Source organism: Cervus elaphus, chromosome 19, assembly GCF_910594005.1.
Source record: "Cervus elaphus chromosome 19, mCerEla1.1, whole genome shotgun sequence".
NCBI lineage: Eukaryota > Metazoa > Chordata > Mammalia > Artiodactyla > Cervidae > Cervus > Cervus elaphus.
The window spans coordinates 74,779,181-74,797,012 of NC_057833.1; the positions used below are offsets into that span (position 1 = coordinate 74,779,181).

Genomic DNA, 17,832 nt, shown 5'->3' on the forward strand with positions numbered 1-17,832 from the left:
ACGTGGTTTACAGACAGGCAGTTCTAGCGGGTGCCTCTCTGGACCTCAGAAGCAGAGAACAGTCAGTAGCAGCTCAGACACACCAGACCCAGCACATATGCGCGTGAGCATGGTGCGCTGGCCCGTTCATATGTGTATGTATGCAAGGGTTTGTGTACTATTGAGTATATGTGCCTATGTTTCTGTGTGTGTCTACATGTATGGGTGCGTATATGCCTCTGTGTCTGTGTGTCTGTGTGTATGTGTGTCCACATCTGGCCGGGCCTAGTGGAGCAGCCTGGCAGCCTTCACAGGCTGGCTTGCTTCTGGCAGCAGTGCAGGGTCAGGACTGACCTTCTGAGAGCCTGGGGTGACCAGTTCCCCAAGTGACTGATGACAGAGGTCTGACTGCCGGACCCCTGTTCAGAGGGCCTCCCCTGTCCACTTCTAGGGTCCCTGTGATGTCTTTGCGGGAGGCACAGATGCTACGTCTGGGCGGCTCTTTGGAACGCATACCCCCCTGTCCCGGGGGCTCAGCTCAGGTGAGGCAACAGTGGTCATTTCCAGGTTAGCAGTGGAGCCTGGGGAGCTGAGGGGCAGTCAGCCACAAGTGCCAGGAGAGGACAGGCCTAAAGCCAAGTGGAGTTCAAGGGGCACAAGAACCACTTCCTGTGGTGTGTGAACCCCCACATTCCTGTGCACAGAGAGCAACCAGGAGGAGATGGGGGTGCTGGGGGCTGACATGGGGAGAGGTACCAAAATGGGGCTGGGGTAACCCGCTGCCCAGAGTGCCCCCAACCCCAACGATCCAGCTGTCCAAAGCTCCTGGAACCCTAACCCTGACCCTCTCGTCTCCCTGAGAAATGCAAGCCCCCTCCACCCCTGCCGTTCAGGGCCCGGGTCTCCGGGGCTAGAATGAACACAACTAGTAAAAACACGGGTAACTGTGATCTCGTGAGCCTGGACCGTGTCTTCCAGGTAACCTATGCGCATGTGTGTGACTTCTGTGATTCACACAAGAGCCCTAGGAGGAGATTCAAGTTAGTTCTGGAGGATTTGGGGCAAGGACAGGCCAGGGGAGATGGTTACCACGGCTCTGTCCTTTAACGGTCCTCAATCCACGAGCCACCTGAAGGCAAAAATACAGACACCTCTCTGCCTGATTGTTGCTCTCACGGCCAGAGACCGGAAGTCTCACAGCTCTCGGCAGGAGTTCTGGAAATTAATTAACGGCCTCTTTAACACGCCTGTGTACAAAGAATGGAAGGCCTGGAGCTGGCTTCTGTGCAGGGAGGGGCCAGTGGAGCTGGAGGAGAGGAGGATGAAGCAGGAGGCACCTGCTGCCCCCCTCCACCTGCCAGGCATCTGCTCTCCAGGTGGTGACTGGAAGACGGTTCTTCTGTGTAAGTGTAGGCAGTGACTCAGCAGTGAATGCTTTTTGTGATCTCTGGCTGAACCACTTCCCACGTGTGGACAGTTCTACCCCATGGGGCTTGGTGGGAAGTGGGGCTTGCCTCCCACTGCAGAAGATGAAACAGCAAACGCTCACAGCAGTGGTTGAATTGTGCCCCCATAAGAGACAGGCAATGACATAGGGAAAAGCTATGATGAATCTAGAGAGCGTAATAAAAAGCAGAGACATCACTTTGCCGACAAAGGTCTGTAGAGTCAAACCTATGGTTTTTCCAGTAGTCATGTACGGATGTGAGAGCTGGACCATAAAGAAGGCTGAGTGCTGAAGAACGGATGCTTTTGAACTGTGGTGCTGGAGGAGACTCTTGAAGGTCCCTTGAACAGCAAGGAGATCAAAGCAGTCAATCTTAAAGGAAATCAACTCAGAATATTCATTGGAAAGACTGATGCTGAAGCTGAAGCTCTAATCCTTTGGCCACCTGATGTGAAGAGCCGACTCACTGGAAAAGATCCTGATGCTGGGAAAGATTGAGGGCAAGAGGAGAAGGGGACGACAGAGGACATGATGGTTGGATGGCATCACCGACTCAATGGACATGAGTTTGAACAAACTCCAGGAGAGAGTAAAGGGCAGAGGAACCTGGCATTCAGCAGTCCATGGGCTGCAAAGAGTCGGACATGACTGACCAAGTGAACAACGACAAAGGAACAGGCTCACATCCTGACCCCAGAATGCAAGTGTGGATCCTGAGATAAGATCGTCCTGGGTGAGGGTGGGCACAAAATCCACAGAGAGGTGCCTGATGCGGGAAGGTAGGGGAGACCCGAGTACGAAGGTGCACAGGGGGAGGCTGAGTGCAGGCAGCAGCAGCCTGCAGTGACGGCCACACGCCAAGCTCCAGGGCAGCCTGGAAGGCGCAGCTGGCTCGGGACAGGATCCCTCCAGAAGGAACTGGCCCTGCTGCACCTTGACCTCAGGCATCTGGCCTCCAGACTGTGGGAGAATTCACTGCTGTTGTTCCAAGCCCCCTCGTTTGGGTGCTTTGACATGACAACCCCAGGAAACCAACATACTCAGTTTCTCTGGCCTTCCCTGCAGTGGGCAGGGGTAGGGGGCAGGGTGTGTGTGTGGACACGGGGTCCACTCTGTCCAGACTCTGGACCTGCAGCTGGTGAACAGAGAAGAAGCCTGATGTTTGCCGCGGTGGCCATGAGCTATGGGGCTCCTGGCACTGATCTTGGGGTGCTGGGGATACTGTACATCTGGGGCTCAGATCTGCCAGATCCGAGTCCTCACTGCATCAGCTCTATGTGGTGTATGGGGCATTGATCCTGCTGCACGGCTACTGAGGAGCCTCGTCCTGACACTCTCAGCACACAGGGGACCCCCTCCCAAAATCCCTTGGAGGCAAAGCCTCTTTTCTGCTCAGTGCAGCCATGACCAGTGTCTGTGGCAGTGGCTACAAGGCCAGCTGCCACAGCGCTTTCTAACCTGCTCTTCCCGGAGCCTCCCCCCAAATCCCCAGCTCCTCATGGTGAAAGGTGCTGGTGAGAGCTGCCCCCTAGGACCCCAGGGCTTGTTGTTCGGTCTCTAAGTCTTGTCCAACTCTTTGCAACCCCATGGACTGCACAATGCCAGGCTTCCCTGTCCTTCACTATCTCCCGGAGTTTGCTCAAACTCATGTCCATTGAATTGATGGTGCCATCCAGCCGTCTCACCCTCTGTTGACCCCTCCCCCTCTTTCCCTCAATCTTTCCCAGCATTACAGTCTTTTCCAGTGAGTCAGTTCTTCCTATCAGGTGACCAAAGTACTGGAGCTTCAGCTTCAACATCAGTCCTTCCAATGAATATTCAGGACTGATTTCCTTTTAGGACTGACTGGTTGGATCTCCTTGCAGTCCAAGGGACTCTCAAGAGTCTTCTCCAACACCACAGTTCAAAAGCATCCATTCTTCGAAGCTCAGCCTTCTTTATGGTATTTACTTTTCCTTGCTGAATGAACTCAAGCAGGTCACCTAATCTCTTTGGCTCCTTCACTGTCAATGGGGAAAACATAACTGTTTTGCAGCTCTAATGACCAAATGGATTTAAAAAACGCTACTGCACTTTGACGGAGAAGGCAATGGCATCCCACTCCAGTACTCTTGCCTGGAAAATCCCATGGATGGAGGAGCCTGGTAGGCTGCGGTCCATGGGGTCCTAAGAGTCGGACACGACTGAATGACTTCACTTTCACGCATTGGAGAAGGAAATGGCAACACACTCCAGTGTTCTTGCCTGGAGAATCCCAGGGATGGGGGAGCCTGGTGGGCTGCCATCTATGGGGTCGCACAGAGTCAGACATGACTGAAGTGACTTAGCAGCAGCAGCAGCCGCCGCACTTTGAAAAGGGTGACTGTAAATCATGATTCAAGTTCTTTAGGTGAATTGGTTTTGGACACAATCGTGATTTTTTTTTTTTCTTGGAAAAAATCAAGCAGTTCATACAAGGTATGAAAAGTGACCTTCAATGAGTTAGTCAGGTAGAGGCTGTGATGCCATCCCAACAGCCTTACCTCTGGAATCTGTTTACTCACTCCACAAGTCAGTGCCTAGGAGACATTAACCTTGACATTAGCCTTGACACTGACAAAAAGCCATCTCTTTGGGCCCTGGGTGGGGAATTGTGGACCACAAGGAATTCAAGCACTGCCCCTTATTTTATGGATGGGACACAAAGGGTGACTGCCTGAAGCCGTTATCTTCCGGAGTTTTAGCTCCTTGGTCACTGAGTCAAGACGCAGTCACTGGTGGTCATTCAGTAGGCACCTTACCCTAAAATTGTGAAACCAGAGAGTATGGGTTGGTGTGTTCTCATTTATGTAAAAAGAGACACACACAAGCTATTCTGCAGAGGTTTGTCTCTGGGGGGGCTCGGTCTAGGAAGCCCCATAGTTTCCTCTGTGCTCTTCTGTGCTACCACGACACATACCATCTGATGACACGTACCGGATTACAAATTACTGTGTACTTCTAACATGTTGCGAGTTACTGGGTTACTTCTCAAACAGAATAAAACGCTTAAGATTCATCACTCTTCTAGCCTTTGTTAACTTCAAAGGTAAGTACTGAGTACTTGACAAAGACAAGACATTCGCTCTGAGCCTCACCTCCCCTGCCATCATCACACACCACGGCTTAAGTGGTTTAATTTACACTGAGGTTAAAAGACACAGCAGTGAAAAGGCATCCACATGCCACTCACATTCGACGCGCTTCTCCAGCACTGCCAAGTGATTTGCAACTTCAGCTTTCAGCTCGTTGATTTTAAAAGCTCTGGGAAGGAAAAAAACAAAACAACATAACTCCTCAAATTCTCCAAGTTAAAGTGGGTTCAGTCAACATTTTCCCGCTCCTTGCCATGGTGAGGCTCACAGGTGGGCTGGTGAGGGGCCCAAACAGAGGAGTTGCTTTTAAGGAACTCATGGGAGTTGGAGGCGGGCGGGGAGGAGGAAAAGGACACACTGGAATTATCTCGAAGGTGTATTTTCCAAGTCCGGAACACAGAGCGGGCACGATTACTCCCCATACCCAGCCAGTGAGCAGATGCTCTTTGGGGAGGACCTGGGGTCTCTGCTCACCCCTGGCACGGACCAGCACTCCGCCCGCCCCCCTGCCCCGCTCCCCGCACACACCATGTCCTGCTGGGCACAGACCACCCCAGGCAGCTGGTGTGCCCTTCTCTGGGCTCCAACCCAATCAGTTCAACAACTCTTGGGCTTTAAGAAAATACCCTATGGCTTCTCCCCATTTCAAATACCCGGGGGGCAGTAAGATGCCATAGGAGGTAACTGAGAAGACGCAAAGCATTGACTCCAGAACCGGCAGCATAACTCAGAATGAAGAGTGAGTCAGACATCAAACACAGGATCTCTGTGCTATCAACTCCCATAGGCTGAAGTCCTTGCCCCAAAGAGCCAGCTGAGGACATTCTCAGCAACGCGGGTCCCTACTCTGAAAGCACCAGCAGGCTAGCGTCTCCTGGACCCCATGCACGCTGGCTTAGTTACAGAATCCCCAAAGGACCCCACCAGGCAGGCAGCTTCTCTGGGGAAGTGATGGGTGAGGGCCCATCAGCTGAGACAGCAAGGGGCCCACTCGCCATGGGAAAGAGTACCCAGCCCTGGAAAGGATGTATCCAGAAGATTCTGTACCTTGAGAACTGCTCCGCCACCTGGGTCAGCACGTTCTGGATCAGTTCTTCTTTCTCTGCAGATGAGAAAAGAAAGCCTGATGGAAAAGGGTGTGCTCTGTGGACCATGGGCTGAACCCCAACACTGCACCCAGGAGCTGCCTGGGTACCTGACGGGGGGTGCTCTGGCCACTGGTCAGCAGCAGAGCCTCTCCTGGGCCCCGGGTTTCCCGTCCAGCTTCAGATGCCCTGTCCCCCGGGACAGCTCTCAGCGGTGCCTAGGCAGAGTGGCTGGGGCTGTGATCCTCCCGCAGTCAGCACCAGTCATAAAAGCGGGCAGGACTGGTCTTTAAATATGGGACACTTTCATGCAGTTGCCCTGGTCCATTTTATGGGGGCAATTACTATGACAGAAAGTTCAAAGCATAGTTTGAGTGCAACACACACCGTTCTCACGGTAGGTCCCAGAGACAGGAAGCGGCTGGGGTGAGCGAGTTTGTCCCTCTGTAGCCTGGCACATAAAACTGGGCTGGGCGGCTGGATTTACAAGGTTCAGACCCCAGGCTGTATGTACCTGCCCATTTTCCTGTTTCCTGACCGGGTCCAATGCAGGATGCCTCATAGAAAGGTGTGGAATGCATGGCACCAATCCAGCCGCTCTATGCTCTTGGGAAGGGCAGGCTCTCCCCTTGGTTCCAGGTGGCTGCTTAGATCACACCCTAAAACTCTGGGGACCTAAACAAGGCCTCCTCCTGAACTCGTGTAAGCTTCCATATAGACTCTAAAACCAACACAAATCAAAACCAAGCAAAGCCTGTCCAGACAGACAAAACCCCCAATAATCCAATTTGGCAACAGGACTCTAAAGCTAAAAATGTTCATGTGCTCTGATTTAGTGTCTCCAATTCTAGGAAAAACCATACGTATGGACACAAAAGATGTTCATCACAGCGTTATTTAACACAGTGAAAACTGTAATCGCCTATATGCCCATCAAATGAACATCACTTATACCATATAAATGATGGTGTATCTGCACTGTGGAAATATATTCTGCTACTAGGAATAATATCTTAGAAAAATGTTCATGTCTATTATTAAACTAAGAAAGTCATAAGACAGTGTGATTCCATTTCTTAAAACTTGGGAGAGTATACTCCAAAATAATAATAGTAGTTACTTTTTGGTTGTAAGATTATATTTTTTTCCTTATTTTTGTTTCTGTATTTCTAATATACTTCTATAACAACTTATGTTAATTTCACAAAATCATTTTAAAAAATAATCTAAAATAACCTCTAGGACCTCATTCCTTCACCTGCCAAATGTAAGGGTAGACCAGATGATCCAAGGTTTCCTCTGGCTTTAGCATCCTATGACTTGATGAGAAGGAAAACGATGTCCCCTTATATCTCTTGGAAATACAAGGGTAAAAATGTCAGCCAGGAAACTTTATTGAGCCACATGTTAAGCTGATCAAAGTCCTATCCTTCAGAGAGGACCAGACCCCCCAGGGAAGAAAAATGGTGGCTCCATTGACAAGAACCACCAGTGAGAAGGCTTCACAGGCCTCCTTGGTGAACTCAGCAGTATTTTAGATCACATACTCTGAAATCTTGGGCAAAAGTGTATCATATAACCTTCAAGAGTTAGTGGTCTGTCTCAGTCTTGACATATATTTAAAAGTCCATCAACAGTTGTAGAATGCACATTCTTTTCAGGTGACTATGAAGTGAAATGAAAGCCGCTCAGGTGTGTCTGACTCTTTGCGAACCCATGGACTATATAGTCCATGAAGTTCTCCAGGCCAGAATACTGGAGTGGGTAGCCTTTCCCTTCTCCAGGGGATCTTCCCAACCCAGGGATCAAACCCAGGTCTCCCATACTGTAGGCAGATTCTTCACCAGCTGAGCCACAAGGGAAGCCCTGTGCCTATGAAGCATATACCAAAATAGACCATATGTTGGTCCACACACACACACAAAACCCACAACAAATTTAAAAGAACCACAACCAAATAGAGTATGGTTTATGACCTTAAAGAGAATCAAACTAGAAATCAGTAACAGAAAGATCTTCACACATTTTGAAACTAAACGACACACTTCTAAGGAATAAATGGGTCAAAGAGGAAGTCTTAAGGGATATAAAAATAGACACTGAATGGTAACTGCTTTACAATTTTGCTGTTTTCTGCCAAGTAGAATGAAAATGAAAATACAACACATGAAAATTTAGCTGTGGGACACAGCTAAAGCCGTGCTGAGAGGAATATCTATAGCACTGTATGGTTGCATTCACAACGAGGAAAACTCTTAACTCCATAATCTAAGAACCTAGAAAAAGAAAAGCAAAAACAAACCCACAAGAACAGCAGAAGGAAGGATATAATAAAAAGCAGAAATCAATGAAATAGAAAACAAAAACAGCACAGAAAACCAATGAAACAAAGAACTGGTTATTTAAAGATATCAATAAATTGACAAATCCCTGGCAAGACTGAGAAACACAGAGAGAAGACACAGATCACCAGTACCTGGAATGAAAGGGGAGACAGCATTACAGGCCTTGCAGACATCAAAAGGCTAACAAGGAAACACTAAAACCAACTCTAAACACATAATCTTGACATCCTAGATGAAAATGGACCAGATCCTAGAAAAGTATGAACTATCACACTCATCCAATATGAAGCACGCAATTTGAACAGTCTGTAACTATTAAGGAAATTGTGTTTATTTAAAAAGTCCCTCCAAAGAAATTTCCAGGTGCAAATGGTTTCACTGGGGAATTTTACCAAACATTTAGAGAAGAATTAATCAGTCCTTCAAGAATTAAACAATTTCTTCTAGAAAATAGAAGAGAAGGGTACACTTTTTGATTCACTTTGTGAAGCTAGTATTGACCTGATACCAAATCTAACAAAGACAACAAAAAAAGAAAACTGCAAATCAATATCTGCCATTAACATGAATGCAAAAATTCTTAACAAAATATTAGCAATTAGAATTCAGCAAAATATAAAAATAGAACTAATAAGTGAGTTCAACATGGTCACAGTATACAAGATAAATATATAAACTGACTGTATCTATATACACTAGCAATGACCATGTAGACACTGAAATTAAAATCACAGCACCATTTACAAACACTTAAAAAAACTCAAATAACCTAAGTGTAAATAAAACATATGGAGAAATTGTGTGCTGAGAACTACAAAACCCTGGTGAAAGAAAGATATAAATGGTGAGCCCTACCATTTTCATAAGAGTCTTGTGATGAGGGTGAAAGAGGAGGGTGAAAACGCTGGCTTAAAACTCAACATTCAGACTAAGATCATGGCATCTGGTCCCATCACTTCATGGCAAATAGATGGGGAAAAAGTGGAAGCAGTGAAAGATTTTATTTTCTTGGACCCCAAAATCACTGTGGACAGTGACTGCAGACATTCGTGGAGTTAAAAGACACTTGCTCCTTGGAAGGAAAGCTATGACAAACCTAGACAGCATATTAAAAAACAGAGATATCATTTTGCTGACAAAGGTCTGTAGAGTTAAAGTTATGGTTTGTCTAGTAATTATGTATGGATGTGAGAGTTGAACCATAAAGAACATGACCACTGAAGAACTGATGCTTTTGAACTGTGGTCCTGGAGGAGACGCTTGAGAGTCCCTTGGAATGCAAGGAGATTAAACCAGTCAATCCTAAAGGAAATCAACCCTGAATATTCATTGGAAGGACTGATGCTGAAGCTGAAGTGTCAATACTTCGGCCATCTGATGCAAAGAGTCGACTCACTGGAAATGACCCTGATGCTGGGAAAGATTGAGGCCAGGAAGAGAAGGGGGTGACAGACAATGAGATGGTTGGATAGCATCACCGACTCAATGGATATGAGTTTGAGCAAACTCTGGGAAATAGTGAAGGACAGTGAAGCCTGGCGTGCTGCAGTCCATGGGGTCACAGAGTCTGACATGACTTGGTGACTGAATAACAACAACAAATGCAAAGTGGACTCTGGATGTAAAATGGGAAACTATAAAACTTAGAAAAAAATAGAGGAAAATCTTCAGATTCTTGGGCTAGGCAGAGAGTTCTCAGACTTGACAACAAAAACAATCCATAAAAGGGAAAACTGATAAACTGCACTTTATCAAAAGTAGAACTTTTCCTTTGAGAAAAATCCTGTTAAGAGATAAAAAGGTATATAGTCTGGGGAAAAAAAATATTTGCAAATCACATATCTGAGAAAGACTTTAAAATAGACAATGAAAAGAATAGTAAAAACTCAACAGTAAAAAACAGAACAACTCAATTTGAAAATGGGCAGGGCACAGACATTTATTCATCTACTTGTTTTGGCTTGTGGGATCTTGGTTCCTGATCAGGGACTGAATCCAGGCCCCCGCGGTGAAAGCGCTGAGTCCTAACCACTGGACCCCCAGAGATTGCCACGAGCAGACATTTTACTGAAGAGAATATACAGATGGATGACAAGTACATGAAAAGATGCTGAGCTACATGAGTCATTGGGAAATGCAAATGAAACGACACTGAAATATCACTGCACATTTATCAAAAAAGCTAAAAAAAAAAAAAAAGTGACAAACCCAATGCTGGAAAAGATGTAGAGAAACTAGCTTACTCACACACTGCTGGTGGGAATGTAAAACAGAACAGCGCTTCTGCAAAAGGGTTTGACATTTTCTTAACAAAACTAAACATACAACTACTGTATGACCTGCACTTGCCCTCTGGGACAGAGAAGAGACAGGTTATGTTTACACAGAAGTTGGTACACAATGTTCAGAGCAGCTTTTATTTTTAATTGCCCTAAACCAGAAACAACTCAGATGCCCTTCAGCAGGTGAATGAATAAGCAAACTGTGTTCCGGCCACACCATGAAATATTACTCAGTAATAAAAAGGACTGAACTTGTGATACACGTTAATAGCCTGGATGCATTTCTAGAGAATTATGCTGAGCGAAAAAAGGTCAATCCCCAAACTCACTCTCTGGATGAATACATTTATAGAACATTCTTGAAATGGCAAAACTATAGAGATGGAGAACAGATGAATAAGTGTCAAGGGTTAAGGGGCAGTGGATAGAAGGGATCTGGATGACACTATAGAAGACACACTTGCTCCTTGGAAGGAAGGCTATAACAAACCTAGACAGTCTATTAAAAAGCAGAGACATCACTTTGCTGACAAAAGTCTGCATAGTCAAAGCTATGGTTTTTCCAGTAGTCAAGCATGGTTGTGAGAGTTGGATAAGAAGAAATCTGAGTGCCAAAGAATTGATGCTTTCAAATTGTGGTGCTACAGAAGACTCTTGAGAATCCCTTGGACAGCAAGAAGATCAAATCAGTGAATCCTAAAGGAAATCAGTCCTGAACAATGACTGGAAGGACTGAAGCTCCAATACTTTGGTCACTTGATGCAAAGAGCCGACTCACTGGAAAAGACCCTGATGCTGGGAAAGACTGAAGGCAGGAAGAGAAGAGGGTGACAAGAGGATGAGATGGTTGGATGGCTTCATCGACTCAACAGACATGAATCTGAGCAAACTCCAGGAGATAGTCAAGGACAGCAAAGCCTGGCCTGCTGCAGTTCACAGGGTCACAGAGTTGGAGACGACTTAACCACTGAACAACATAGAAGGACGGCACGAGGGCCCCTTGGGGGATGAGATGCTCTGTGCCTGGACTGAAGCAGTGTCGACAGTGCTGGGGTGAGATCTTCCTGCAGTCTGAAGGATGCTACCATACCTGGAAAAAGGGTAAAGGGTGCCTGGGTCTCTGCATTTTTTCTTACAACTGCATGTGATTGTATAATGACTTAAAAAAAGTTTAACAAAAATTTAATAGAGCGAATGGAAAGAAAAAGTTAAGGGGGACTTTCCCCTTGTCTTTTGAGGGGGGGCTCCTTTGAGCGTTACGGGGATTTTTTAAAAAGATTTTTCTTTTTGATGTGGACTATTTTTTAAGTCTTTATTGAATTTGTTACAGTATTGCTTCTGTGTTACGTTTTGATTCTTTGGCTGAGAGGTGTGTGGGATCTTAGCTCTCTGACCAGGATTCAAAACTGCATCTCCTGAATTGGAAGTCTTAACCACAGGATTTTGATGCTGAAATTTAGTTACTACCCCAAGCACTTCATCCCATACCTTCCTTTTCCCGGTTGAATTTGAGGCTCGGACATTCATATTCCGGTCCACGTAACAGCTACACCTCAGCCCATGTGCCACCCATGTCAACAAATCTGATGTCTTCAGAAAGTGCACAGGCACAAAGGTGAGCTGGCAGGGATGGAGCCCCAGGGCGCTGGTCATGGGTCATGGCGCTCATTCCGCTGCCATCTCTATAATTTCGCCCTGAGCTGCTTCTTTACATTCTGCACGATCTGCATTCCTATGCAAGGGGAAAGGGCCAAAAAAAAAAAAAAAAAAAATGCCTCTGTGCAAAAGGCCAACCACACCCACACATCCATAAACACAGCCTGTTCAGGAAGTGGGTGCCTCCTCCGCCCCACCCCAGTGCACTGGAATTCCTGCCGCAGGCCGCTGCTTCCTCCCAGGGGAGTTCTGAACTTTAAACAAAGTGTGTGTAGAATACTCTGGGCAGAGCCCAGCCGGTGGGGCACACTCCTGCCTTAGCTGTCACGCTACTGTTACATCACAGGTGTTACTATGTCACTATGGGTTGCCAACATCTACAGGGGCTGTCATTCTGTCACTAAGGGTCCCTGACAGCCACAGGTGTTGGTATGTCACTAAGGGTCACCAATAGCCATTGTTCAGCTGCTAAGTTGTGTCTGACTCTTTGCTACCCCATGGACTGTAGCACGCCAGGCTCCTCTATCCTCCACTATCTCCCAGAGTTTGCTCAGATTCATGTCTATTAAGTCGATGACGCTATCTAACCATCTCATTCTCTGCCACCCCCTTCTCCTTTTTGCCCTCAATCTTTCCCAGCATCAGAGTCTTTTCCAGTGAGTCTGCTCTTTGCATCAGGTGGCCAAAGTACTAGTGCTTCAGCTTTAGCATCAGTCTTTCCAATGAATATTCAGGATTGATTTCCTTTAGGATTGACTAGTTTAATCTTGCAGTTCAAGGGACTCTCAGGAGTCTTCTCCAGCACCACAATTTGACAGCATCAATTATATGGTGCTCAGCCTTCTTTATGGTCCAACTCTCACATCCATACATGACTGCTAGAAAAACCACAGCTTTGACTCTATGGACCTTTTTCGGCAAAGTGATGTCTCTGTTTTGTAATATGCTGTTTAGGTTTGTCACAGCTTTTCTTCCAAGGAACAACCGGCATAAGTGTTGTTATATTACTAAGGGACCCTGGCATCCACAGGTGGTGTTACATCGCTAATGGTCATGGAGCAGCTGTTGTTCTATCACGAAGGGTTGCTGGCAGCTACGGGCTCTCTGATACCTTCTCTTGCTTTGAGTGCCTTCCCTGGTATCTTCAGGGTCCCTGGGGTGACAGGCTGAACTCTGGGTGGGGTGGAGGGAACCATGTCCAGGCTGAGAAGCAGCAGCATCCTTCCTACAGTGTCCTGAGGTGATTTTCATTTCCCCAGGGCCTCTGGAAGCCTCAGGTAGCCCTAAATCCCTGGATTTGGGGGCAACAAGCACTTTTCAATTGCATATATGAGTCATTCCCAATGTTGGTAGCCAAACCACACTGTATCAGGAAAATGTGACAGTATGTATGTGTGTGCTAGGTCACCTCGGTCATGTCTGACTCTTTGCGGCCCCATGGACTGTAGCCTGCCAGGCTCCTCTGTCCATGGAATTCTCCAGGCAAGAATACTGGAGTGGGTTGCAATTTCCTTCTCCAGGGGCTCTTCTCAACCCAGGGATCGAATCCACATCTCTTACATCTCCTGCATTGGCAGGTGGGTTCTTTACCACTAGCGCCACTTGTAGGAAACCCACTGTTTGCTAGATGCTGTGTGGCATATACAGAATTTTAAAAATTAAAGTATATTCAAGTGCCTCTGCTTTGAGAGTTTTAGATAGCTTTAAGAATAAGCAGCCACTGAATGGAATTGGTATAGCCACTATGGAGAACAGTATGGAGGTTCCTTAAAAAACTAAAAATAGAGCTAATATATGACCCTGCAATCCCACTCCTGGGCATATATCCAGAGAAAAATATGGCCCGAAAAGATGCATGTTCCACAATGTTCACTGAAGCACTGTTTACAATGGCCAAGACATTAAAGCAACCTAAATGTCCATTGATAGAGAAATGGATAAAGAAGATGTGGCATATATACATATACAGTGGAAGACTACTCAGTCATAAAAAGAATGAAATAAGGCCATTTGCAGCAACATCGATGGATCTAGAGAGTGTCATACTGAGTGAAGTGAGCCAGACAGAGAAATATCATATGGCATGCCGTATATGTGGAATCTAAAAAGAAATGATACGAATGAACGTAACTTACAAAAGAGAAAGAGACTCACAGACTTAGAGAACGAACTCATGGTTGCCGGGGTGGGGGGGACAGGATAGCTGAAGACTTTGGGAAGGTCATGTACACACTGCTATATTTAAAAGGGATAACCAACACAGACCTGCCGTATAGCACATGGAACTCTGCTCAGTGGTACGTGCCAGCCTGGATGGGAGGTGCGGGAGAATGGAAACATGTATATGTATGGCGGATCCCTTCACTGTTCCCGAGACTGTCACAACATTGTTAATTGGCTATACCCCAATACAAAATGTTTTTGTTGTCAAAATAATAATAATAATAAAAGAATAACCAGCCACAGCCAGGGATGCTGGCAGTTCAAGATTGGACATGACTGGGGGTCTTTGGGGGGGTCATGCTGGTGTCCTACTGGACTGTTGAAAAACCTTTGGGAGTTTTTGAGATAACTGAGAGAGGAAGTAAGACTGAGAACAGGAGTCAGCAGAACGCCTGCTGGTCACAGAACGGAGGCTGCGGCGGAGGCGGTCCTCGGCCATGGGTGACCCGCGTGTTCTCCAGGGAAAACTCTGCTCTGTGAAAACAGCTGACGTATCATTACAAGTGTCCCCAGGTCTAGGACATGTTACTGAACGTCAAGGATGCTGCTCCAAGCTCACCATGATTTAATGAGTGCCCACGGCTTTAACTAAGGTAAAGATTTAATGAAGGCCAAAAGGTCAGCTCTCAGCACAGAGGTCATGTCACCAGCCTCTGCAGGTCTGGGCTGCTTTCTCCCTGCTCACACCTGGACGGGCCTGGCTTAGATATGCTGGGGGCCTCGTCCGCTGACCTCTTGGGTAACGGGTCCTGCGGGGTAGATGCCGAGGCTGGCAGAGTCTTCCACCTATTAGGGAACAGTTGCATTTAGTTTCAGGACCATCTTGCAGTCTGGCAGCATCTGAGCTGGGTTTTCTGGATATTTCCGGACTGTGGCTCTCCACCAGGGTGGCCCTGGACCTGGCCTGGGCCACAACTGATGGGTCAGGAGCAGCCCCTGGAGACGGGTACAGAGTTGCCCAGTGGGGGTTGTGGGCAGGACTCTGCCTGTGGGCTGGCAGGATGGGCACCCTCCCCCGTGGTATTTCTTCAGCTGCCCCCGCGAGTGGCCAGAACAGCATCCACCCCTGCCTTCCCCCGGTGCCAGAGGCTGTTGCCCGACTCTGCTGCTGTGCACGCTTCAAGGAACCCGCCTCCGCCTCTCCCAGCCCTTCCAGGAATTGTTTATTTGTTTCAGACGAATCCTGCGTCTCCGCAGCAGAGCGACGTAAAAGTCAGGTTTAACCGATCGACAAGACAGCCCAACCCTCCAATTCCTACTTCAGAGGTCAGCTGAAGGCGATGCCCTGGTCAGCTAGGCCAGTCAGTGGACAGGTACTGCTCTTTTCAAGTGGTGCTGGATGGCACAGAACAGCGGACGGAACGCTGGACTGCCCACGGCCACTCCCCCATCCTCCGCACACCCAGGCTGGTTGGCACATGTACCATCCTCCCTGAGGGCAAATGGACACAACCGCGGCCCTAGTAACACTCTGGCCCCACACCTGTGCCTGCAGGGAGGAGGCCTGGGAACATCGGCACGGGTTCTGGAACCTCAACCCCCAACAGTGCCATGAGTAACACCTGTGGCCACGTGTGTGCTGCCTGGAGACCACCGTGAGTCCCAATCTCCCCTGATATGTCTGTATAACTGTTGCACAATATTTTTACTGTGTCCTCCATGCTGTCAATACGATGCACGAACTGTCTGACTTTATCCATCTCACCCAAAGCCCTGAGCACCCTTCAAAACAGTGTGGAGATTCCTTAAAGAAACTGGAAATAGAACTGTCATATGACCCAGCAATCCCACTCCTGGGCATACACACCGAAGAAACCAGATCTGAAAAAGACACGTGCACCCCAATGTTCATCGCAGCACTGTTTATAATTGCCAGGACATGGAAGCAACCTAGATGCCCATCAGCAGACGAATGGATACGGAAGCTATGGTACATATACACCATGGAATATTACTCAGCCATTAAAAAGAATTCATTTGAATTAGTTCTAATGAGATGGATGAAACTGGAGCCCATTATACAGAGTGAAGTGAGCCAGAAAGATAAAGACCAATATAGTATACTAATGCATATATATGGAATTTAAAAAGATGTTAATGATAACCCTATATGCAAAACAGAAAAAGAGACACAGATGTACAGAACAGACTTTTGGACTCTGTAGGAGAAGGCGAGGGTGGGATGTTCTGAGAGAGCAGCATTGAAACAAGTATACTATCAAGGGTGAAACAGATCACCAGCCCAGGCTGGACGCATGAGACAAGTGCTCAGGGCTGGTGCACTGGGAAGACCCAGAGGGATGGGATGGGGAGGGAGGCGGGAGGGGGGATTGGGATGGGGAACACATGTAAATCCATGGCTGATTCATGTCAATGTATGGCAAAAATCACTACAATATTGTAAAGTAATTAGCCTCGAACTAATAAAAATAAAGGAAACAAAACACATACTTAACTGACTCCCTCCCAAAGCTTTTTTTAAAAAAAAAACACAACATGGATATTCCTTCAAAAGGGCATGTCTTGCTTTTTTTTGCATTAGAGAAAATCACCCCCATTTGAGACCCTGAATATTGGGGGTGCATTTATTTTCAGAGCTGTGTGTAGGTAGGGCCGGGAGGAGACTCCCTGTCTATCCCCTCCCACCCCTCCTTCTGGGGGTGGCACTGCCCCTCTCCAGGGAAGAAGGGGGGACTCACCTCTGCTCCACTTTTGCTCTCCTGGCCCCTCCAGCCAGCGAGGCCATTCTAGCCCCGGGCACAGTCATGGCAATTCACTGTTTATGGAGGTCATAAAACAAAGAGCAGAAGGAGGACGCTTCCTTTACAGCCCAGGAGCACAATAAAGTGGGATGATGAACAGTGACCTGGCCTCACTCCTTAAAGGGACAAGCACCGTTTCCACGGTCTGTCCTGCCAAGAAATCACCCTCGGCTATCGGCGGCCAAAGGGATGTTTCAGGAGATGCTCAGTGTGGCTTTGACTAGATGCTTTCACTTCCTGTTAGCCATTCTGATGAGACAAAGAAAGTGAAGGGGACCCTGGGGCCCTGGCGACCACATCTGATGTGGGGAGAGTGTCTCCTCTGTAGCTGTCTTGGCTGAGCCCTTGCAGGCTCGTTGCAGACCCACCAGCCCTCAGCGGCAGGAACTGGACTGTGTCCCCTTCTGTTTTGGAGCTGGGATTTGAGCTCTTCATGGCTGAGTCTGACCTTAGATGTCTGGGCACAATTCCTCCCTCTGTTCTCCTCTCCCTTTAGACTCCGGTTTTGAGAAAAATGTCTCAGAGGGAGTAGCTCCTGGGACAGACAGCAATGCAACTTTATTGTTTCACGATTGCAACAACCACGGCAGTCTTTATGGAGCACTTCCTAGATCCCAGGCACTGTTCTGAATGGTTTGTACATGCTGATCATGTAAGGCTCCTAAGAGCCTGAAGCGGCTGCTGATGCAGCGAGAAAGCCACGGTGTGACTCAGCCAGACCCCCTGCTGCACCCCAGGCATGTTCCCACGGGGGCTGCAAAGACAGGCAGTGTCTCCTGTGATTATAGATCTTTTTCTTTTCCCTTATATTTCTTCCGATTTTTGCTTTATGTTTCTTTGTTTCTCTGTTGTTAGGTGTCTAACGGTTTATGATGTCTATCTTCTTTGTGAATTGTACCTTTTAATCATTAAAAATGTTCACCTGTTTCATTTTAAAAAA

The 17,832-nt window shown here is 47.3% G+C and overlaps 1 protein-coding gene across 6 annotated transcripts in view; it reads right to left on the reverse strand.

Annotated features, from left to right (window-relative positions):
* Positions 1-17,832, reverse strand: part of PDE9A (phosphodiesterase 9A) — a 106,243-nt gene that overhangs the window by 31,480 nt on the left and 56,931 nt on the right. For 4 of the 6 annotated variants that reach the window (XM_043874724.1, XM_043874725.1, XM_043874726.1 and 1 more), the window contains exons 5-6: positions 5,587-5,641; positions 4,638-4,708 (exon numbers count right to left, since the gene is read on the reverse strand). In XM_043874724.1, the coding sequence (XP_043730659.1) occupies positions 4,638-4,708; positions 5,587-5,641 (126 nt within the window). Of the gene's footprint in view, positions 1-4,637; positions 4,709-5,586; positions 5,642-5,734; positions 5,893-16,829; positions 16,948-17,832 lie in introns of those variants that run through there. The other 2 variants (XM_043874729.1, XM_043874728.1) reach the window with 2 other exon arrangements.